The sequence below is a fragment of the Emericellopsis cladophorae genome (assembly GCF_022114955.1).
Source record: "Emericellopsis cladophorae strain MUM 19.33 chromosome Unknown NODE_92_length_55358_cov_115_213889, whole genome shotgun sequence".
Lineage (NCBI taxonomy): Eukaryota > Fungi > Ascomycota > Sordariomycetes > Hypocreales > Bionectriaceae > Emericellopsis > Emericellopsis cladophorae.
The window spans coordinates 31,722-55,358 of record NW_026251017.1 but is presented as its reverse complement, the minus strand read 5'-3'; the positions used below and the strand labels follow the sequence as shown (position 1 = coordinate 55,358).

Sequence of the window (23,637 nt, the reverse complement as noted above, 5' to 3'; positions counted from 1 at the left end):
AGGATTTTGTAAGGGGCTTACAGCTTGAGGGATTTTGTGGGACACTCGATCAGAACATCAATCAATACAACACAATCGAGCCTTGTGAAAATAGGGGCGACAACTGAATGAAACACCCCGCATTCACCAGCCCCCAAATTGACGAAGGCTCATAGAACATTCTTAAAGTAGTCGGTCCGTGAGCCTTTGCCTGGTCATTCTGGTGAAGTCTGCTTATTCGGGCACTTCCGTGCCTCTAACTTGCATGCGCACGTCTTCTCCGCCAGCAGCATTCTCACGTTGACATTGGCTTCGTGAACCTCTTCCGCACAAATGGCCAGCGGAGCATTCAGAATTCGTACCTTCGCTCGGACGGAGCATCGTTCTTCACGGAGTTTTGATTTCTGTCTGGGGTTCAGAACATCGAATTTGCGCACAGCTTCTCACAGCTTTGGGGGCGTTTTGTGTTAGTGAATGATAGCAACAATAGCGTCTTGAGCTGCTACCCGACTGTAAATTTAGCAGCCACGCCCTCGCCCAATGTCCTGATCATCAACCCAACCCGTCTCAGGTGTTGTTTGTCAGACCTCCGTCAACATGTATTATCCCACCCTCAGCAAGATGCTGCGGCTCGCCTTTGTCGTCTCTGCCCAGGTCATATCTCTCTCTGTCCAGAGCAACGAAGTTGAATTTTCCAGGTGATAAACAGATACCCCTCTCGTGTAGAAGCTTCAGTGCCACCCGGATGGCGAGATCTCGTCAACCGCCACACATGCCACAATGAATGGCGTTTCATCGTCTGTGGATGAAGCCCTTCCGTTTCCGAGACCAAGGCTATCAGGGCTTGCATCAGCTACCTGCGCGGCGTGCTAGGCAAGCCTCACTTGGGCGCTGACCCGGGCAAATGCAGCCGCGTCGGACGGCGCTCAGCGTCTTCATGCTTCACGGTATAATCATCATGCTGTGGTATTGAAAGATGTTCGTGCAGCTCGGCCATCTACTGGTGCAATGACCGCGACAAGGCATGGTCGCTTGGAAGCTTCAACAGTTTGCCCAAAGGCGCACAGGTAACATGGAGACTAATCATTTATTCTGGATCATCCCACCTTGTGAGAGAATCTGCGCTGACCAACGACTTCTATCAGTGCATTTACAACGATTGCCAGAAACTGCCAATTTCAAGGGCGAAGCATCCGCCAAAGGCTCCGCGTGGCGCGTCATTGTCGCCCACGCTAATTGTTGGAGGTCGAGCGCTGGAAGCATAACATCCCGTTGCTCTGGGGCATTAAGTTGTTGAAATAGACACAAGAGGGGCAGGCTGTGAGATTTCCAAAAACAGTTGAGCATGATACATAGAAACATACCTGGTATACATGGTCAATTCAGTAGCCCCTGCAACTGGCGCGTCCCTTGGTATCCTCCACGGACCATTTCGAGAACTCCAACCCCTCCCTCGAAGGAACCTAAAGTAAATGCAATTGCTGTAGGAGTCTCCAAGAGAGAAGGTAGTATCTACCTTCTTACCAAGAAGGTAAGATGCCTGTAAACAAAACTTAAAATCGCTCCAATCAGCAACATCCATTCCGACGTATATATAGTTCGAGGCTTGCCAAGTGGCTGGCTTGTTCTTCTTTCTTTCTTCCTCAACATCATTGACACAATGGCACTGTAAGTACATCAAGACTGGACCTCCGAGATTCGACCATAGTTTGCAAGATACTTACCTTTGTCCAGCGCACTGATCTTCAAATTCCGCCGGGTCGCCCCGGGCCAACCACCCTCCCCCGCCAGCTCCTCCCCCCCTAGTGGCACAGCCCGTTCCAACCGGGGGCTCGATGGACGAGGGCCGCCAGTTGGTGGGAACGTGAGTCCATACCGACTCTAGAACTGGGTTCTGTCACTAGCACCGCGCAGCAACCACAGCGCAGCCCCCGTCGAGGCACCCCGGCAGCCGAGGGCTGGGGGGGCCCAGGAGGAGTGGCGGGAGGAGGTTGAGTGGGAGGGCCGGCTCGGCGCGTAGGGCGTGATATTGGTCGGGGTCATGTGTGTTGCTGGGTTGTCCAAAACCCTCTTTTCTTACCTAAAAGATTGAACAATGAGTGACTTGTCTCCCTGACTTTACTCGGACATCCCAAGCTTTGACAAGATCTGCCAGCGTATCCTCAGTCCCTACATTTCCTGGAAACACCACATATGGCACTCCAGCATGGCGACTCGTGGCCTCGTCGCATCTCCATAGCGGCACACTAGGTGCTGCCTGCCCCAAAATTCGTGCTCTTCTCATGTTCAGCCCCTTGGACGCTGCATCTGGCGACGTGATACCACCCTTGGCGATGATGTACCGCGGTCGTGTCTCGATGCCCTGTAGAATTCGCACAAGAGTGATGGCTACTTTCGACCCAATCTGAAGCGAGCCGAGCGGGTCAGACGTCTTGATGAGTGTCCGCGAAGTCATGACCAGTGTTTCATGGCCCGAAGCGATCTCTGTATTTGCCGTGATGGTGGCAGCCGCAATGGTTTGAGATGCCGACTCCGCTGACTTGATGAGATTAGACACGTCAAATCCCACGACAGCCAGCTTGGACCCTCGTCGCTTACACAGCCTCTTGCGCTTCCAGTAGTCCCGCCGCAAAGACGCGAATGTCCGACTCGACTACTGCGTTGACAATGACAACAGCGGTGGTGCCTTGACCAATTGGTCGTGAAAGCAACTTGGCCTTGACACCGTCGGGGCCTCCAGTGCGGATGTCATCGAGCGTCACCAACGCGAAAGACGAGCAGTTGAACCGCGAACTGCACTTCTCGAGGACATACTCACGTAGGTTGGAGTTCTTGTACCCAAACGTGGCGTCCTGTGCAAAGAGGGTTTGGCCGGCTGGTACCAGAATCTCGCCTTCTTGAACGTAATACACGTCGTTTATCGTATAGCGGCCTCCCTGCATGAAGAAGGGTGCAATAATCCAGTCATCAAACTTTCCAAGAGCCTCTTCTGCTGCCATTGGTTCTTCAGGAAGTTGGCAACGGAGCGTGGAGTCGCCGCGCAACACGATTTCGAATGTTTTTCCGGTTTGCTTCGCCGCCTCTTTGATGTTCTGGCAAATTTCCAAAATCAAAGCCTTGACTTCTGTCGGTGGAAGGGCTCTAATGTTGGTCAAGATGAAAAAAAAAGCCCTCGAATCGCGCTCGAACTGCGCCCCGGTCGTCTCAATATCCCAGACGATCAGCGCGTTAATACCGTGGCAGGTCTGTGTATTCTTGGGGTCGTCATCCAGCACCACAAGCACAGGCGCGCTCCCACTGTTAACGTACCGACGGTTGGCGTCGAGGACGTCTGTTGAGTAGTCTTTGGGCAGCGCGGCGAGCGTGTCCTTGGCGGGAAGAGGCTTGATGAGAGTTGTCTCCGTTTCGGTCTGCAGTTTGCTGGACTTGGGTGACACATTCTCTGATACAGAGACGTCTCACAGACGCACGACGCCCGCGTCCGAATCTTTCGCCCAGCCCTTGCACGCACCCGCCAGGTACAGGTTGTGTGAGGCTGACGAGATGGGCGCAAAATATTCCAGTTTCTTGGCCTCGTCCAGCACGATACCCAGATCACTGACAGAGATAGTCAGCGCCGAGTGTGGCATCCAGTCCGCCTCGAGCATTTGCGGTCCCCTATTTTCGAGCATCCAGCTCCAAGCTGGTCCCGTGCAAGCGAGATCAGAAACTTGACGCGTGTCGAGACCTCAACGGGCAGCAAGTGCCATGGCGCCAGCTGCGGCAGCAATATGGACGCCGGCGAGTAGCTGGTTAATCATCTTGACAGATGATGCTGCGCCTACACCACAGAGATTGGTCGGTGTGCCGGTCGTAGACAGGATGGCGCTGTGCGCCTTGTCCACCGTTGGCTCGTCTGCAGAGCAAATGATCTGCGAATGTCAGAATCTATATCAATCAAGCTACATGTACAAGGGCATCATGGCCTCACCATAAGCGTACCGTTCGCGGCGCGTACCACGCCACCGCTCACAGGACAGTCGAGCATTCCGATATTGCGGCCCAAGTCGCCCAGCATCCCTTTCAACTTGCACGCGAACGAAGGTGGCACAGTCGAGGCAAGAATTACAACGGCGCCGTCGGTTAGAGCATAGGCGGCCTTGTCAGAGCCGAAGAGAACATCCTCTGCCTGCGCAGCGTTCAGGACCATTAGTAGTAGCATGTCGGCATCTTTTGCAGCCATGGCTAGTGATTCGGCTGCGGTTGCCTTTGCATTTGCGGACACAAATTTGTCGACGAATGGCTTCCACACGTCGAACCGTCCCCTTGCGAGCGAAGCGGCCATGCCCTGGCCCATGGCGCCGAGACCGACGACTCCACCCCTGACGATCTCCATCGGCGCTGTGACAGGCGTCGGCTCGGCTCCCTCGTGTACCGTTTGCTCAGTGTTTGAGATGGCATGACCTCTTTGCAGGAGAAGCTTGAGAAGAGCAGCGTCGTCCTCGCTCCCGTAGCCTTGCGCAGCACCAGCGATGTACAGTTGCTTCACCACTGAAGCCACCGGGAGAGGGAATTGAAGACTGCGAGCTGCAAATACCACTGTTCCGTCCGTACGGACAGCCCTAACATGTCCCACCTCATAGACGCATGGCGAGTGAGACAGGCCATATTGTTCACAGCCGCGTCCAAGGATGATCTTGGCGCCCAATCCTGATTGAGCATCTGTGGCACGCGGTCTTTGAATGACCACGAACTCCCTGATGTGTTCTTATGATGTCGAAAACGTCCCTTGGTGCAAGCCCAGCCTTGGTTGCAAGACCAATGGCTTCAGCCGCTGCTGCAATGTGCACGCCGGTCACGTGTTGCTGAACCTAGAGTATCCCGAGAAGTAGTTGACTTTGCGATGGACCAAATCTTCTTTTTCACTGGCCAGTTTGACCGTGGTGTCTGTGCCTAGGCTAGAATCCTCGACATTGTGAGCCATGATGTCGGGAGTAGGCGTCGTAGGCGATGGGTGGTTTTGGGGGTTCAAGCCATCATCATGAGCGAGCTCGAGGGCGTTCGAGCCCTTTTATAGAGAATCCGCATCTCGACGGGTACGAGCCATGGGGTTTGCTGAACTTGCAGTGGACTCTGGTTCCTGGACTCCATGTCTGGTGAGATTGACGTGAGGGCTCCCACAGCGGTGCGGAACGAACACCGCGGGAACTCAGTGGTGGGGCCTTGCCTTTGCCCCGCGCAAGAAGCTCGATGTCCCTGCCGCGTTTTTTTTCCACGCGGTCTCCGGAGTCCGGACTCCCGCATCCCTTCCCCGACAAATTGGAGAACAAGAGCGGTGCTCTGCCCGCATCTTCACCTGCGAAACCTGCATCTGGCACCGACGTCTGATTAGCCAGCTGGCCGCCTGTGATGAAGAGAGCGCGGTTCGAGGATCCCGCCGAGGCGGCCCACAAGTCCAAGATCTCCAGAAAAGCCACAGCGTACGAGCACTGAGCACGCGTTGCTGCTGCTTCATACTGCAGTCTGCCTAACCTGTACGTGCAGGTAAACAACAGTGCCAGACGCGCAAGGTCAAGTGTGATCTGGAGCCTGGCCAACCGCGATGTGCACGCTGCGAGCGTCAAGGGCTCGAATTTGTGGTCAACAGGAGTCTCCAGACACTGCTGGATGCTGAGAATGAATGAAGGATGGGTGTTGAGCAGCAGATTTCATCATCGCAGAATACGGTGACTGAGCTGCAAAGAATGTCGGTAAACATGCGGGCCTGTCAACGAGACCCTCAACCCACGCACAATATTGCCCCCGTGCTGCCTCAACATATTATCAGCCCTTCTACGGGACCATCTCCAAGCAGAGCGCCTGCTGTCACAGCCATGACGCACGAGAACTCGCCCGAGGCAGCGGTGGTAGAAACTGGCATTGGTGGCCCGGTCAGGGAGAGCACGGACAGGGGCATTACGGACGCTCCCATGGCCAGTCTGTTCGAGGTGACCAAGTTGCGCAACATCAGAAGCGGCACAGGCTTTCACAAGGCAGTCGCGGGTCAGCCACGCGAACCGGACTTTATAGACGAAGCACGCGTGCCCCTGGAGCAGGCCGAGAGCCTGTTCAACGCACTCAAGGGAACGTTAAATGCCTATCTTTGGGTTGGCATAGCCCTCACTCATGATAGCCTCTCCTCTGCACGCGAGTCTTCACCGCTGCTAGCTGCTGCCATCCTCGCTGTCACGGCCCTCCATGCACAGGACAACAGTAGCAGCTTCGATCTATGCTATCCAATATTCCTTGAGCTGGTGAGCCAATCCATGTTCCAGCGCTGCCACATTCTCGATGACGTCCGTGGCCTCTGCATTGGCGCTTTTTGGCTCTCTGACGTTAGCTGGAAGCTGTCTGGCCTGGCCGTCCGCGTCGCCACCGAGCTGAATCTGCACCACTTCAGAGCGCGCGCTCGACAAGGAGAAGTCTCAACACATCGACAAGGCTCGTTTATGTTATTTGCTGTATGTGTGCGACCATCACTTCAGCATTGCCTATGGGCGACCACCCGTGATCCCAGAGGATGTCACCATTGTGCGGCACGAGAGCTTCCTGGACCTTCCTGGTGCGCAGCAGGCGGGCTATCGCCTCCACAGCCAAGTCGCTAGTCTTTCGCATCCTCAGCCGCGTATATCATACGCTTGGGCTGGAACGGTCCAGACTTGTGGCCAACGACGAGTTTGAGAGCATCCGCCGGTATGATGCCGACCTGCTGCTCTAGAAGAAGACATGGGAGACCCGTCTCAGTAAGCATCACCACTTCCTCCGTGGTTAGTGCATGATCCAGGCTCCAGACTTCGGATTCTTCCACAAGACCTGGAGAGATCCCCATGAGGATTGAACCTTGGAGGATGAAGACGGCCTTGCGAGTCACGTCACGACTCACCAAAAGTATATAGTCCCAACGTCGCGCATCCTACAACCAGGACTCGCATTATCATCTACCACCACCTGCCTCGACAGGTCACAGCTTTATCTCACTGCGAATCGACCGCCATGGATTACGAGAAGGAGAACGTCTCTACCAAGGAGGACACGCTTCAAGCCGACACTGAGCTCGCCGACGCCATCCGCAGCTATGTCGTCGGCAACACAGAAGAGCGCAAGCTCGTTCGCAAGATCGACTTGCTATCATGCCCATGCTTTGGATTATGTACATTCTGAACTACGTTGATCGAACCAACATTGTGAGTCACTCCGGGACATCATTGTCTCTACCGAGAACCGCGATATTGACTTGTGAAGGGCATCGCGAAGATTGCCGGCATGGGCGTAGATCTCTCTCTGGCAGACGATGAATACGCCTTGATCCTCTCTGCAAGTCCAACGCCCCCAGGCGATGTGGCGAAACTGACCATGGGCAGATCTTCTTCCTTGGGTACCTCATCTGCGAAGTGCCATCCAGCATGATCTTGAGCCGTGTGCCACCGTCCAAGTATCTTCCCTCAATCATGCTTCTTTGGGGCGCCCTCTGTGCCGTCATGGCCGTGTCCAACTCCTACGGCGCTCTCATGAGCTTTCGCTTCGTCCTTCGCTGCATCGAGTCGGGTTTCTTCCCCGGTGTCTTGTACCTCCTGAGATGCTGGTACACAAAGGCCGAGCTGGGCAATCGCTTCGCCATCTTCTACACCGCCGCCGTACTCTCCGGTGCCTTTGGAGGTATCGTTGCCGGGGCCATCACCTCTAATCTCGACATGGCGCACGGCATCCGCGGCTGGAAGTGGCTGTTCATCGTCGAGGGCGCGGTCGCGGTAGTCGTCGCTTTCGTGTCATACTTTATTCTCCTCGAGGTAGCTTTTCATTTACTCTCTAAATGCCTATGGTATTGGGTGAAGAATAGACGACCCTTTCTGCCTCCCAGCAACAGCAACAACTGCTTTTATCCTCTTGGCCCTTTTCCCCTCAACGGCCCTGCACTGTCGCGGCTGTCGTTTCCCTCTTGGGCGCGCATCTCATGGCCACTATCCGTAGTAGTTTCCCAATGATCTTGGTAGTTCCTTTTTGAGTCGAGATGGCCCACATACCATATCGCAAAGATGAGCATGACAGCCGCCATCAGGATGGCGTCGAAGATGTAGAGGAATATCTCGTGAGAGATGAGGTATCCCTTGTTGCCCTGGATGTACTCAATAACTCGGAAGACGCTACGCACAAGGATGATGGCGCTTGTCACGTAGAGAGCCCAGAGATCCCGACGCCAGGGGATGGAGCCACGCGAAGCCTCGACGGTCGGATACCGGCTCAAACGATGGTGGAAGAGAATCGAAGTGACCACGAAGAATCCGAAAACGGCGATTTGCGTAAAAAGACCGGCAATAATGATATGCTCGCCCATCTCAAACATCTCAAGGCTGCCCCCTGACGAGAGCCCGCCGCCTGCTGCTTGTAGCGAGAAGGCCAGGACATCGCCCGTGACGAATATGCGCGTGACCCATTGCACGGGGATCAGGGAGTGATGTTGTGCGTGGACGGTTCGGATCAGACGGCCGAGGATCATGTAGATGGACGCGGCATAGAGGGCGGGCGCGACGAGGATCAGGATCGCCTGGATGATGAAACCACCCAAGGATTCTTTGTCAAAGTGACCCCATATACGACCGCAATAGCCTACGGTTTGGACTGTGTCGCAAGTATTAGCAGGGGGACTTGCTCATCGATTTTCCGGAGGGCTGAAAACTCACAGACGCCCCCAACAGTAAAGGCGATAAAGTAGAAGGCGCGTGCTCTGTAGAGTCTCCAGGCGTGCACTGCTGTCAATATCGCGAAGACGATGGCGCTCACAATGGCAGCTGGGAGAGACGGCGTGTAGCGGTATAGTTTGAAGTCGATCTCGCCAGCGTCCATGTCAGCGGCACCATGTTGGTCGCTCATTTCGGTGGCCTGAAGTTAGGGGGTTGAAAGACGTGTTTTTCGATTCGTGAAATTGCCTCAGAGCGCTGCAGAGGTCGATTGCTGTTGCGAGAGCGCTGGCTTGTATTTATTGTAGGACGGACGTAAACCATCTTTTAGAATTCTCCCGATCTTGGGAAGCGGGAAACATAGAGGTTGTATCAAAATTATGTGGAGACATCTACCTAAATGTATCTTTAATTTCAAGTCAGCGCAGTCTCATCTTTCACAGAGCTTTCCTGTTTGTGTTGTGTGCGACTCGTACGGAAGAAGCCAGATTGATATGGCCCCCTGCAAGCCTAAACGACTGTGAACGAAATACGATATACGACACAGTCATGCCAATATGGGCAGGCAACTGATCCTGCAACCCTGGACCCGCAGCCAAGTGCGATGGATTGCAACAATGAGTCAGTCTTTTGGTCACATTACCCCAAGATAAACATGAAGTATTGTATTGTTTCACGAGAAGCATATAGCAGTGTCAACGTACAGGGTAGGCAGGCAGCACAGCTCGCACTCAACCTCGAAGGTACTTTCCCAAATGGGTAATTACAGCGCCTTTGAGACCCACAAGCGCGGCTCGTACTTCGTATATGTCGCGCACCCAGTCGCCTCGTTTCTCGTTCTCATCAGTGCACCTTCATTTACCATGACTCCATGAGCAGCCCCCACCCCCAGTCACGTCTCTTCTCTCGTTCCTCGCGCTTCGCCAGTCGGCCTATCTAGCCGACTACGCTGTCCATTCATGGGCACAACTGTGGCATCACCAGGCGCCTCGACGGCGCCAGTCGAGCGAGGACCAGCCCGTGCCAAGGCTAGCCGTCGAAAGCCGCACAGGAAATCTCGAGCCGGATGTTCTGAGTGTAGACGTCGACGGATCAAGGTATGCACGCAAGCAGGCACCGCGCATCCTGATCAAGCGCAGCAATCATTTGCTGACGGACCCTTTCTGAGTGGCAGTGTGACGAGCAGAGACCCAAATGCCATGCCTGCATCCGACATGACGTTTGTTGCGTTTATCCAACAGCTTCTCAGGCCCCTCGCGTGGGGAATCAAGGACCTGTCACTGGTCTTCATGCAGGGTCTCCAGTTTCTGCGTCTCAAGAGGCACCCGTACCGTCGCCAAGAGACAGTCGGCGAGACACGAGCACGCCGCGCTCGGCTCCCATCCCCAGCCCCTATGACTCCTCAAGAGACTTGAAAGGCGCAGCATGCTCCTTTGACATGGATGATATGCTGCTCCTGCACCATTGGTCAGTGAGCGCAAGTCGGACCATTTACAGCTCCGACCAAGGGGACGACTGTTGGCAGGTTGTGTTTCCACGCATTGGCTTCCATGAACCCTTTGTCATGCACGGGATCCTCAGTCTGTCAGCCTTACATCTTGCCCATGTGAACCCTCACTGCCGAACGCGGCGGACCATGGACGCCGCTTGTCACCACAACATCTCATTGCAGGATTTCCGGCGCGCGATTCACAACCTCAGCCTCGATGAAAGCAGCAACGCCTCCGTCGCGCCGAGCGACGAAGCCAGCAACGCTTTGTTTGCCTGCGCATCACTCAACGTCATCTACACGCTGGCCACACTCCGCCCCATCGCCGACAAGGACCTTGACCCCCGTGCCCGTCATTCTCGAGCTCTGGGCACAGAATTGATACCTATTGTCCGTGGGGTAAAGACGATCGTAGTACAAGTCTACGAGCGCGTAAGACTGGGCCCCCTGGGACACTTACTTGACATTGGCATCTGGAACCAGCTCGAGCCAGACGTGCATACAGACGATTCGCCATTTCAACGGCTGCGCGAGATGTGGGTGCCCACACAGGCGCACGCAGCGGGAGATTCCGTCTACGATGAGACACTGCACACCCTGAGGTGCTGCCGCATGTACCTCGAGCATTTCACGACAGTGGACGAGGCCTCTGTGCATAGTCGGGGCTACAATCGTGGCTGGGCAAGTCCGCTCTTTTTCTTCATTTTCGCGCCCGAGGAGTACTTTGTACGTCTACACCAGAGACAACCGCCTGCGCTTGTTCTGTTTGCTTACTTTGGAGCCTTGCTACATCATCTTGATCAGCACTGGTTCATCCAAGGATGGGGACGCGACGTTGTCTCCGTTACTACCGAGCTCCTGGGGGGCTTTTGGGAGCCGTGGTTGGAGTGGCCCAGGCGTGTTGTCAATCTTGAGCAATCTGCTGGAGTCTAATAGCAATAGCTGGCGATTTCAGAAGACACAGTACTACAGGGTAGGCTGGCTTACTAGTCGAACTCGATTCGATCTTACGGGGTAGGCCCGGCACATGGCCTAGCCAAATGCGGTGTGGCGTGGCGTGGCATGACGGTGTGGCTGGGGCTGGCGGATGGTGCCATCAAGCTCCCCAATTGCTTCAGCTCACACCAGCTTGTCGTCGCTCAAGTCACACATCAAACTCGGCTCAAGACCATCTCGACCATGGAAGACGGCTTTGACTCATCTGACTTTGAGGAGCTCCTCACCCCTGACGAGGCAGAGAGCATACAATGGTCCTCTCCCTCGTCCTCAGTCGCGCCCACGCATGGGCATCCGCCGTGGAAGGGCCACGGAGACCGGCTCGTCGGGATCGTGGACATGGGGAGGTGAGAGAACATCAATTGCGGCCCAATCAAGACTTGGAAGCTGATGCGAAGAAATGAGCAGCAACGGCATCCGTTTTTCCATCTCAGATCTCTCCCCTCCCATGACGCGCATCATCCCTACGGTCATGGTGTACCGCTCGTCCATCTCGCTGTATGACGCGCAGTTCGACGAGGAGACTGGCGAGAAGGTGCCCATACCCAAGAAGACCATTGATGCCGTGTGCAACGCCTTGCAGAGGTTCAAGGTCATCTGCACCGACTTCAACGTCGCCGACGACCAGATCCACATCCTCGCGACCGAGGCCGCGCGTGTCGCCAAGAACTCAGCAGAATTACTCGACGCCATCAAGGAAACCATAGGAATCGGCGTGCAGCTCCTCGATAAGGAAGAGGAAGGCCAGATCGGCGCCCTGGGCATCGCTAGTGGCTTCATGTCCATGGAGGGACTGGTCATGGACCTCGGCGGCGGCTCGACCCAGATCAGCTGGATCGTCAGCCAAAACGGCTTCATCAGGACCAGTCCACGCGGCAGCTTCAGCTTTCCCTACGGTGCTGCGGCGCTCACGAAGAAGCTTGCAGACATCCAGGAGGGGAAGGACAAGGAGGAGGCCAAACAGGCTGTCGCCGAGTTTCGGAAGGAAATGATTGGCAACTTCAGACATGCTTACGCGAACTTGGAGATTCCACAGATACTCGTTGACGAGGCCAAGCGGGACGGCGGCTTCAGCATCTACTTGTCTGGTGGCGGCTTCCGAGGCTGGGGATACCTGTTGCTGTACATGAACCAGACCAAGGGTCACCATTATCCCATTTCCATCATCAACGGGTACACCGTGGACAGCAAGGAGTTTCAGGACACCGAGAAGATCAAGGAGATTGCCAAGGCGGCAGAGGACCTCTTCCGAGTCTCCGATCGACGCCGGTCGCAGGTTCCTGCCGTGGCATTCCTGGTCAACGTCCTCGCCGAGGCCATCCCCCTCGGTCTCAAGGAGGCTCATTTCTGTCAAGGCGGCGTGCGTGAGGGGTTTCTTTTCCGCCAGCTCCCCGTCAATGTGCGCAAGCAGGCGCCTCTCGAGGTTGCATCGCGCAATTTCGTACCCGGCAACAGGAAGCAGATCCAACGATTACTCGAGAGCGCCATACCCGAGCCCTCCTCAGACGGCAGCAGACGTTTCCCTCCGGGATTTGGGCACCATGTCATCGACGCCTTTGCCAACGTCATGTACGTCCACATGTTCATGTCCAAGGAGACGGCGTCGGCGGCCGCCCTGTACAGCACGTCGACGGGCATCATGTCCTCGACACATGGCGTCTCCCACCAGGACCGCGCGCGACTGGCCCTGCTTCTCCAGGCGCGGTACCGCGGTGAGCTGCCGCCGCGCGAGGTCGACTTCCGCCAGGCGCTACGGGACATTGTCAGTCCCGAGGACGTCTGGTGGGCGCAATATCTCGGCCGCGTAGGCTTCTTGATCACCTGCCTCTACCCGACGGGCAAAGTTCACGCGTCCAGACCCACGGTTCTCTTCACGGCGGACTGGACGTCGGATGCGGGCAAGGACAAGGACGAGGATGGTATTGTGCTGACTATTGCGCTGCAAAAGGTCAAGAACGACAAGGCGCACTTTAAGAAGACAATTGAGGATAACATGCGTAAGGTGGAAAAGGCGGGCAAGAAGAAGAACTGGGAGGGAGACCCGGCGTGGGGATTGCGCGTCAAGGTGACGGTGTCAGAGGAGGGAATCATCTAAGGTGTTTGACTTTGCGTGTGGGCATTTATGGTCATTGGAAATCGTCGATACCTAATTGGACGTATGGATTCTGGCTTTGGATTCAATCAACTCGGTGAAGCGACTATGAGCGAGCAGTCAGCCAAGTCTTACTAGGCCTCTTGATCGCCCTCTTGACTGTCGGCCCGCACGATGCTAAGCCAACTACTCCTGCCCCTTGCCTTGAGGCTTCAGAAGCACAGCGTGGACTCCTGGGCCCAAGGCCACCTTCTTTGACCTCGTGTAATGGCTACGAGACCACACGCTAGCACAAGGAAGTCGATATACCACACTTGAACAACGGGTATTAGTATTCTTATGGCTAATGGCCTTTAATGAGACTCACCGGAACGCCGCGAGGGCCTTTCACCTTAATCGTGGTACAATATCACGTATCTTTCATTGTATCAAGGGACCCATGAGGAGATTGCACAAGACCTTTGTTTGGCCGCTGCCATCAGGCTATGTCTCCACGGCGGTTGAGCTTGACGAGGATCTCCATGAATTCAACGGTGCGGTGGGCTGTCTTGATGGCACTCACGTTCCGGCTCATATTCGAAGAGACATGCAACAGCGTTTCTAGGACCGGAACGGAAACGTGACCCAGAATGTGCTGGTTGCGGTGGCTTTCGATGGGATATTCACATACGTGATGGCTGGGGCTGAGGGTTCGATGAATGACCGGCGATTGCTTATAGAGGCTCTGCAACGAAGGTTCGAGGTACCTGAGCATCGTTGTTATCTGGGAGACAGCGGCTTTGGCATGAGGAAGATCTGTATGGTTCCATATAATGGCCTGTACCGTCTCCAAGAATTCGCTATAAGCGATAGACCGCCAGAGGATGAGAAAGAACTATTCAACCTCCAGCATTCTCAGCTGAGGACCATGGTGGAACAGGCTATCGGTAAATGTAAGTGAAAGTGGAAGATTATACGCACCAGTGCCGCGGAATATGACTTCTCAGACCAGATTGCCATTATATATACTTATACAAGTCTTTCGAACTTTATCGCGTTATCAGGGTGGTTATATAAGAAGGTCTGGCGGGAGGAGGTCGATACTCTAATACGTTATTTGTCAGGTACTCGTCCGTCTCTAGGGCCCCTGGCACATAGTTGGGGTCGGACGATTCGAAGAGGTCGAGGCTCGATGAAGCTGCAAGAAGTGCACATGTCTTCCTAGCGGCAGCTGCATCGGGTACCGATCTAAGGAAGAAAATAAGCCAGTGGATATGGGAGCAATATAATATTTAAGGCTGTTGAGAGGCGTTGGCGAGGTTATCAAAGCGAAATTCGTGGTGTTAATATTATCAGAAATAAGTAAGCCCCTAGCATGCCTAATAATAACGATAATATCATCTTCTTATTACCCCTCTTCAGCGGCGAAAATATTTTGATAAACTTCAGGCCTTTCGGAGTCCATAGCCTCAGAATGCCAACGGAACTGCATGCGACACCAGCGTATCTTCATCGCATCCGACCGTATACTGTTCCATATCACTGGATTACGTGGATTCTCCCCTATCCACTCGACCAACAACGGGAACAAGAAGACATCTATACGCTCGGCAAATGTCTCGGCATCCTGGATAGCCTTTTCGGTATCAGTGGCTCCAACGGCCCTCGAAGAGACGTTATGCTCGCGAACATGGGAATGTTGTTGAGTGAGCGCATCAGCCATCTGAATTATGGAGTTACCCACTCTAGATGATTGTTCAATACGTTCATTCCTTGTTTGCCGCCGGCCGCCTTGACTGCTTGTTTGGAGCGATGTGACAGAACGCCCTTGAATCCCCGCTTCATCCAGGCTATTCTGTCTTGATGCACTGCTCTGGGTGGTGCTTGCTGGTGGTTGAGGCTGGCTATTAGCCAGCCTTGATGGTAATGCCGGACCTGGCTCTATTGGAGCCGCGTTTTCAGAGTTTTCGCCCTCCTCAACACCCCCCTCATCTACCGCGGCCGGCCCAACCTCAACCTCAACCTCAACCTCGCCAGGCTGCCGCTGTGCCTCTGTCTCTTCTTCCCCCTCTTCCTCAACCTCTGCCGGCCTAGCTGCTGACCTTTGATTCTCCATAGTAGCGAAGGCATCGTCGTCGCCAGCATCCGCGATATAGTTCCCGGCCGAGCGGTCGTATGACCAAACCTCTCGCCAGGTGTCGATATCCACGCCTGGCCCGATAGGGAGCCCTCTCAGCACCGAGCCAGCGTGACGAGAATATCTTTCCTTGAAGCCACGAATCGTGTCTAGAGATGCTGATAGCTTTCCAGTATCGTGATCGTACGATGTACCACTCCTGTCCGCTAGGTCTCGAAAGGCACGCCAAAATTGCTTACACCAGGTATACCGATTCTCGAGCATCCTGACACCCCAAGCCCTCCTTGGGTATGCCTCCCTCATAGGCTGTATCAACTGCTCTATCACAGCCCTGACTACCGAGTCGCGACGGCTATTCAGACGGCCATCGTGGGTTGCTTCTAGCAATAGCCTCATAAAGGTCACGGTCTGTGCTTTGGTCCAATTAGCCCCTCGCCTAGAGGTGCCAGACCGCTGGGTTGTTGACTGCGTGGTGGCTGGGGTTGACTGGCTAGTTTGAGGGCTCTGGCTGGCCTCAACACCCGACAATGAAGCCTGCGTGGCGAGGCTGTCGTGTTGGTTAGCCTCATTTGTCGACTGTGTAGGCATTTGAGACTCAGGAAGAGGCCGTCTGGCCGGTCTCCGCCTGTTTCTGGCTGGCTGCACACGCGAAGGCTCCGGCATGATGTCTGAACGGTTGACGAAGGCTTGGGCGAAGGCTTGAAAAAGGATAGTCACCACACCCTCCTCACGAATATCACGAATTGGCCCGGCAACACATCAAATTTGGCGATGATTAGCGGTGGGTGGACCAGGTGTGGGACAGTACAATGGAATTGGCCCACATAATTCATACGGCAAAGGTCTCTCTTGGCGTCGCTCCACTCGTGCTGCAAATATTTTGCAGCACTCATGCAGCAGGCCCCAAGCGGGAGACGACTCTGAAATCCACCCTGCAAGCCAGACACGGCGTATCTTGGCATTTGATAGGGAGAGCTTAGGCCAGATCCTCATGAATTCGTTTTGGTTATTCATGTTGCGGGGAATGGAGTCCTATTTGTGTTTCTTTTTTGTACTAGGCACACGAGAATGCAAGTGCGAAAGAAGCACTCAATCAATGGCGGAAGGCCGCGGATCGTGGCCCCGTGGGCTTGTACGGTGGGATATCCGATCAAGATCTGCCACACGGTATCAACCCCACTCACACACAGAGACAACCCGCACGTCTAGTCTAGTCCCCCGCCAGAAATTGACTACCTTTGAAGACACTCGGTCGGCGGTTGAGTCTGCTAAGCTCACTCACCACTGCGAGCGTCACAATGTCCGACCTTTCCGCCAATTGGAGGGACCAGAGTATGTCCGCGTCTTCTTCCCCAAGCGAGCGCTCCAAGCTTCACGAAGAATGCTTACGTTCGCTGTCGTACAAGACCATGACGACAACAAGATCTGGCAATGTCGACAAGAAGGCCGCTGCCGCCAGCAGTAGTACATGCACATGGATTTTCCAAAATGACACGTACAAGGACTGGGCTTCTGGCCATCGAAGCCTGCTTTGGATCAAGGGGAAGCCGGGGTCCGGCAAGTCAACGCTGCTGCAGCGCGTCACCGAACACGTGGGCGAGCGACGGGGACTCGTCGAGGGGGCCTTGATTCTGTCCTTTTACTTTCATGGACGCTGTGGTGAGGGCATCCATAGGACATCACTGGGCTTCTTTCGGTCGCTTCTCTATCAGCTGCAGGAGGGGCCGGATGCCCCCCAAGGTCTTCTAGCCAGCTACGAGGAAAAGAAGAGGAAATTTGGGGAGCATGGCGAGCAATGGGAGTGGGAGCTAGGGGAACTGCGACCGGCATTTGTGAAGGCGCTTCAGAAGGTCCTGCAAACGCACCCTGTCTACTTGTTTATTGATGCACTCGATGAAGCTGGCCCAGACGAAGCTGGATGGCTCGCTGAGGAGCTCGAGGTCATCCTGCAGGAGCCTACTACGCCGGCTGGAATGCAGTCGAAAGAGTTGCGGGTCGTCAGCACTTGTCGTCAATGCCTTAGTATCACGCTGGAAAGCACCTACTCAATAACCCTGGAGGACCACAACACTGAGGCCATATCATCTTTCGTGCAACACAACCTATCCTCGATTCTTGATCCGAGTACAACAATGAACGTCACGCATCTAATTGTTGAACGAGCAAATGGCGTCTTTCTGTGGGCAAGGCTAGCTGTAGACAGGATCCGAAAGTCCGTACTCGAAGGTACTGCGCATTCCGAAATCGAACAAGAGGTCTCCAACATCCCAGAAACCCTCGATCAAGTCTACATGGAGCTTCTCAATACCATGGACTTGGAAAGCCGCAAGCTCATCCGGTGGGTAAGCTTTGCCATGGAACCCCTGTCCATAGACGAAATCCGAGCGGCAATGGAATTCACAACCGACTACCAGCGACTGTCAAAGCCGAGTGGTGGTGACGGTGGTGCAATGGCACTAGACTGCGAAGAGCCCGGTGACCGAATGAAAACACGAATCCAAGCATTGAGCCATGGACTCATAGAGGTTGCTGATGAACACGCCGGGTCGGTCCAATTCATTCATCAGTCGGTCCAGGATTTCTTCGTCGGCAAGAATGGCCTCCCGGAACTAATGGACATAGACCCAGATGGTGAAACCAATCAGGACTTGTTGGAAGGCAAAGCACACTACATGCTATGTAAATCCTGCATAGGATACCTGAATGCTTGGAAAGCCTTGATAGATGAATCTGGCAAATACATCAACGACATCGAGGCCAGCGCTGAGGTGGTTACTTTTCCACTGCTGCGCTATGCCACTCTGTACTGGGTGCCGCACGTCAGAAAGAGCGAGCAGCAGGGATACCGGCAAGACGATCTCCTTGGTAACTTGTCAGACCAGCTTGTGCGATACTGGGCCATCCTCGCCTTTCGGAGCTCATGGTACTGGCATTGGCGCGACGTGCCCATTGGCGGTTCGTGCCTCTTACATGTTGCGGCCCAGTTCAACCTGACAGGCCCGCTGCAAGATACACTCAGCAAAAAGGGGCATGAAGTCGCCAAAAGCAGACGACTCCGGTCATGGGAACAGATTTTTAGAACAGGAGGCGGCGACGCTGACATCGACGGCGCTGCTTGGGAGGACAGGATGACGCCGCTCCTCCTGGCAGCTTCGCATGGGCACGAGAACGCCGTCCGTCTACTGCTTACACACGGCGCCAAGGTCAACCTGGAAAATGGAGATGGCAAGACACCGCTGCTGGCAGCTGTCGAATATGGGCATTTGGGTGTAGCGCGGCTACTACTTGAGATAGGGGGAGCTAACCCTAATCTTGCCAACTTTCGATTTGGCAGGACCCCACTCGCCTTGGCCGCTGAGAGGGGGGATCTGGAATTGACCAAGCTCCTGGTCTCCAGGGGAGCCAAGATCAATCTACAGACCTTCAGGAGCACCACGCCGCTCTTGGAAGCCGCCGCGCGAGGCCACGTCGAAGTCGTGCGGTTTTTACTCGACAAAGGCGCCGACGCTGACCCTGCGGGGCACATGGAGGCTGTCCGAAACTTATTGTTGAACCCGAAAAGGAGCACCAAGCTTGCGCGGCTTCTGCTGCAAGACTGCTATCATGGCAGGGGGTCGACACCGCTCGGGAAAGCTGCCGAGGGGTTGCATCTGGAAGTCGTCCGGCTCCTCCTGGAGAAGGGCGCCAAGTTGGATCGCGTCGACCCATGCTTCATCCCCCCGCTGCTCTCTTTGGCTGCCTCAAGAAGGGATGAGGCGCTTCTCAGAATGCTGCCCCGCGAACGTGAGTAGGATGACGATGGTGGCAGCGCTCCAGTACATGTAGACACGTAGGCCGATATAACCGGCAGTAACAGCCACTGCCTGGCTGCTGGAAAATGGGATGGTGCGGCGGTAGCAGTCTTGCTTGCGCATGGTGCAGATTCAGCGCTCTTCGATGCGATGGGACGACTGCCCCTAGCGCAAGAAGAGAGACTGGCCGTGGTAAAGCTGCTCGTGGACTCCATGCGGAGGCATGCAGACGGTTCTCAGCAAGGGCAGCGACATCGATCTTGAGTTTTGCAACCGCTACGGAGCGATTCCCTATCGATTACCGCTCGTTATGACACCATCGAGTTGGTGAAGTTCTTCTTGCAGAGTCCTCCGTCCTTGGTCAATATTTCGACGGAGGACAATTTCGGTCGCACGCCACTGTGGTGGATCAGTCCCGGGGACCCGACGGAAGATGTCTTAATTAAGACGGCTGAGCAGCAGAGGTGTCTTATCTGGATGATGAGCACAACATCGAAAGGACCCCCAGATCACTTCGCCGTCACAGCCAACAAAGTTTGGGCAAAGCAGCAGGGAAAGACTGTCAAGACCAAAGTTACAGAGAGAGGAAATCATGCGCTGATTTCCTCCTTCAACTTCAATTTGGGCGTGGAGGTCAGCTTCTGCATATGTACCGCTTCGAGGTTTCTTTAGGCGATTTAGTGGCTAACGTGTACGGCGGAGTAAATGTGCCCTTGACAAAGATGTGAGCCTTAACAAAGGGAAGGAGTGATAACCAGAACTCGAAAATAAGAAAGTGATCGCCACGTTGAGTGGCAAGGATCCGAGTCTATTGCCTGTGACTGACTGGCTGGGGGACAATCTAATTTATTTGGTGTTTTAATAAGGCTCGGCTCTTCATATAACTCTTAAGCTATTACAACACGAGAAAGGTACGGTCCATATTCGCACTGTCCAAGTGGTCCCACCATCTTGATTGAGAACATTGTTCTGAAATCAATCAAGCAGACGCTGAATCTGAACACAACTGTATCACATTGAAATTTCACAAATTGTATTGTCGTCATGCAATCGTGGACCGACTCACCCGATAGTCTTGCTGGATCATGCTGGCTCTTGCAGCAAGCGGTCTTGGAGCGCGTGGCATGTCTGCCTAATCGTGGGACGATTCAGCCTCGCCAGCTTTGGGTGAAATACTTGGCGAGATTCGACAGTGGCTTCTTTCATCCGCGGTCCGAGCATCGACTAGCTTGGGCAAGGTGAAGGGCCCAATTGTCTTCCACAAATAACGGCCCCGAAAACGTGATCAACTGGCGTTGCTCAGGAACGACTGGGACTTGTTACAATCAACTGCAAGTCTAGCTATTCCAGCCAAGCTTCTTTCCTACACGGGCACCAACAATAATAAGGTAGCCATTGGCCACATTCGTTGCCCAAGACGGCCGAACTGCGTAATAAAAGTGTTGTGTGACAGGCCAGTCACTGCCTTGATTGGTCAGGCTGCACATTTGACCCACAGCTGCCCTCAAAAGGCGGCATCTTCGCGCTATTAAGTTCTTCCTCTTTTTCATAGCATCAGCATCTTCTTCAGATAGAGAATAATCATCTCCCTTTATCTCTCTTCTCTGTTGATCATTATCAAAAGCATTACGTACAATCCAGTGACATATTCCCTGTACTGTCGCTAGCGAGGCTCAGCAGCCGAACAAGCTTAAAAGTCACCACCATCGTCCTTGGCGCCACTTGATGTTCGTCTGAAAGTGGATTGCTGGCACGCCGAATCGGCCCATGAGAACTCCAGTAGCCAAAATTAGCATCTACTCAAGATACCCATCGACCCCATCATGGCGCAGACGAAAATCAAAATCAACAAGAGCCGACTATTGCCTGGCCTAACCCGAGCTGGCTGACCTCCAGGTCTGAAAAGTCCCGCCTCAACTCCATTGCCTTCTCTCTTCTCAAGCGGACATTGCGGCTCATCGCACTGATATACAGCACTTACTCAAATAACATCAGTATCAAGCAGTTGACATTGCTCAGTTTAGCATGTCAGCCCGTGACAGCGCCCATGGGAGCAATCCTGCGGACGACGAACAGGTCTCGTCTTTTGGCGGGACAACAACTCAGCCAAGCTCGCCATCACAAGCCACAGACCGGTACTCATCTGCGCCAGAGGTTGTGCCATCGACGTTGCCGGAATATATGCCCCATCCAGGCCACGATGGACACAAGATGCCCGTCTCGCAACCGTATAACCCGCACAATCTCCCAGTGCCGGCCAACACCCTGGTAAATGAAGATCCTCGGAGCGGCTTGCAAGTCGTTGGGAGCGAGGATAATGAATTCTCGCCCATTCAAGGGCCCGGATACGCCCCATATACCAAGGAACACGATAAGAGTCCGGCAGCTGTATCCGGTGTCCACGGAAGCAGTGCTGATTCAGGGGAAGCTGGCACAAAAACGGCCGCTGCTCTTTCACTGAAGCCATGGTACAGGAGGAAGAAGTATATCGCCATTGCGGCAGTGGTGATTCTAATCATTGTTGCTTTGGCTGTTGGTCTTGGCGTTGGCTTGTCTCAAGCAGGCGGCGATGGTGGTGGTGACAATAGCGACGGCGATGCCAACGGAGAGAATGGTGCGGGAGGTCGTCAAGGAGACCCAGAGTAAGTCAAACCACAAGGGTTTCATTCCGACAGGGGACTAACAGCGTAAAGAACTGGCTCAGGGGATGACAACATATCCTGCGATGGCGGCGCTTGCCCGACCATTCTCTCAGCGCCTGCGATGGACTCGACGCTCCATCTGCTCGCTCGATCTCAAAACGCATCTCTCGTGCTTCTCACACGTGACGATGAGAGCGAGAGGTTTGACGGCTGGACGGACCTCGGCCAGATCCCACGAGGCAACATGGTGGCACAGCCCGTAGCCATATCATGGGAGCCAAACGGCGATACAAGACTCGATGTGTTTGCCTTGTCTTCTAACAACGGCACAGTGTACACGAGGTACAGGCGCGATAAAGATGGGCAGTGGAGTGACTGGGCAGCGATCGGTGATGGCGTGGGCAGTCGTATTGTCGCTTGTCGGCCAGGGAGCGAACGCATCGATCTCTTTGCTCTCGATGCTGACAGCGGCGACATTGTACACAACTATCTTGTTGGTGGCAGTGCTGAGGCCAAGCGAAAGCGGCAGCTTGACGAAGATGAGCCTGACGAAGATGAGCCCGACGAAGATGAACCTGACGAAGATGAGCCTGACGAGGACGAACCAGACGAGGATGAACCAGGCGAAGATGAACCAGGCGAAGATGAACCAGGCGAAGATGAACCAGGCGAAGATGAACCAGGCGAAGATGAACCAGGCGAGAACGAGCCGGGCGAAGATGAGAACCCGAGTCCTTCGGCCCAACCAGCGAATCCTGCCAGCGACAACGGGAATCAACAGTCATGGTCCATGACGTCTGGCTCATGGCCCGCCATCGAACCTCGACACGCATCCCGTTCCGCGCCAGCCGTCTGCTGCCGCGACGCCTCGACACTCCACGATATTGTCTACTACAACACCACACACGTCCTCCACACGTCGTACTCCCCCACCACGAACTGGACCAGCCCCCACGCCATTGCCGGTGCCTTCATCGGCGACCCCGTACTCTTCGCTCCAGAGGACGACGCGGACCTGTTCATGTTCTTTGGCGTCCAGGATGACCGCAACCTGTATACATTCACCTGGCGCGCCCGAAACGGCGGCGAGTACACCGACCTCGTCAGCATCGGAGACAACGTCGCCTCCGTGCCCAGCGTCGTCTCCGTCGAAGACGGCATTGTCGACGTCGTCGTCCTCGGCACGGACGGCACGCTCCAACACCAGCATTACGACGGTCGGTCGTGGCGCTCGGACTGGGAGGGACTTAACGTGACAGCGATGAGTGCCCCGACGGTCGTCAAGTTTGACGACAAGACGTGGATCTTCAGCGTCGATGTGGAAGGACGCCTGCAAGCTGCCAGCCTCGAGGCGGACGAGAACACGCCCGAGTGGCGGGATAGACTCCAAAGCCAGAACTTGGACGGTGATCTCGAGCTGCGGTACTACTACAACAATTAACGACGACGAGGATAACTTTTTTTTTTTGTCCCTTTTGAAATATGATTTGTTTTCATATTTGTTCACTAGACGAGTGTATGTATATAGTAGTAAAAGATATCAATGATACCATGATTCTCCCAAACAAAAGGAACAAAAGGCATCTACGCATCTCAAGAAAATGGACTGCTCCCCTGCTGTTTCAATGCAAGAATGCTACACGTACAATCATCTTTTGCCGTTCCTCGTCTCTTGACTCGTTCGCGTATCCAAGCAGATCCTTTCCTTCCAGCGAACACGGAGCTTCTTCCGGCCCCGGTTCTCCTGGTATCGTCCTTCTTGTGTTGGTCCTCCTCGGCGACTTGAAGCTCGGTGGGTGGTGTGTCGGATTGTGGTATTGGTGGGTACGGGATATAATT

The 23,637-nt window shown here is 54.5% G+C and overlaps 6 protein-coding genes across 6 annotated transcripts; 4 read left to right on the top strand and 2 right to left on the bottom strand.

Moving 5' to 3' along the window:
* Positions 1–2,573: 2,573 nt before the first annotated feature.
* J7T54_001557 (3-hydroxyisobutyrate dehydrogenase) lies at positions 2,574–4,680 on the bottom strand (the record flags this gene model as incomplete). Its single annotated transcript, XM_051510344.1, has 5 exons — positions 2,574–3,389; positions 3,450–3,661; positions 3,713–3,890; positions 3,950–4,538; positions 4,595–4,680. The coding sequence occupies 5 exons, from the start codon at positions 4,678–4,680 to the stop codon at positions 2,574–2,576; spliced, it is 1,881 nt and encodes a 626-aa protein (XP_051358756.1).
* A 1,151-nt stretch (positions 4,681–5,831) lies between these two features.
* J7T54_001556 (uncharacterized protein) lies at positions 5,832–7,827 on the top strand (the record flags this gene model as incomplete). The annotated part of the gene is made up of 5 exons (XM_051510343.1): positions 5,832–6,458; positions 6,515–6,690; positions 6,894–7,104; positions 7,359–7,745; positions 7,789–7,827. 5 exons carry the CDS (start codon positions 5,832–5,834, stop codon positions 7,825–7,827), a joined length of 1,440 nt encoding a protein of 479 aa, XP_051358755.1.
* Positions 7,828–7,873: 46 nt separating this feature from the next.
* J7T54_001555 (Protein RTA1) lies at positions 7,874–8,865 on the bottom strand (the record flags this gene model as incomplete). Its single annotated transcript, XM_051510342.1, has 3 exons — positions 7,874–7,955; positions 8,019–8,613; positions 8,676–8,865. The coding sequence occupies 3 exons, from the start codon at positions 8,863–8,865 to the stop codon at positions 7,874–7,876; spliced, it is 867 nt and encodes a 288-aa protein (XP_051358754.1).
* Positions 8,866–9,327: 462 nt separating this feature from the next.
* Positions 9,328–13,252, top strand: J7T54_001554 (putative sensor of dysfunction Rtg2; the record flags this gene model as incomplete). The annotated part of the gene is made up of 7 exons (XM_051510341.1): positions 9,328–9,415; positions 9,565–9,769; positions 9,847–9,999; positions 10,062–10,143; positions 10,345–10,887; positions 11,152–11,504; positions 11,566–13,252. The coding sequence occupies 7 exons, from the start codon at positions 9,328–9,330 to the stop codon at positions 13,250–13,252; spliced, it is 3,111 nt and encodes a 1,036-aa protein (XP_051358753.1).
* A 3,411-nt stretch (positions 13,253–16,663) lies between these two features.
* Positions 16,664–19,156, top strand: J7T54_001553 (uncharacterized protein; the record flags this gene model as incomplete). Its single annotated transcript, XM_051510340.1, has 1 exon — positions 16,664–19,156. One exon carries the CDS (start codon positions 16,664–16,666, stop codon positions 19,154–19,156), a length of 2,493 nt encoding a protein of 830 aa, XP_051358752.1.
* Positions 19,157–21,367: 2,211 nt separating this feature from the next.
* J7T54_001552 (uncharacterized protein) lies at positions 21,368–23,239 on the top strand (the record flags this gene model as incomplete). Its single annotated transcript, XM_051510339.1, has 2 exons — positions 21,368–21,798; positions 21,850–23,239. The coding sequence occupies 2 exons, from the start codon at positions 21,368–21,370 to the stop codon at positions 23,237–23,239; spliced, it is 1,821 nt and encodes a 606-aa protein (XP_051358751.1).
* Positions 23,240–23,637: the final 398 nt, after the last annotated feature.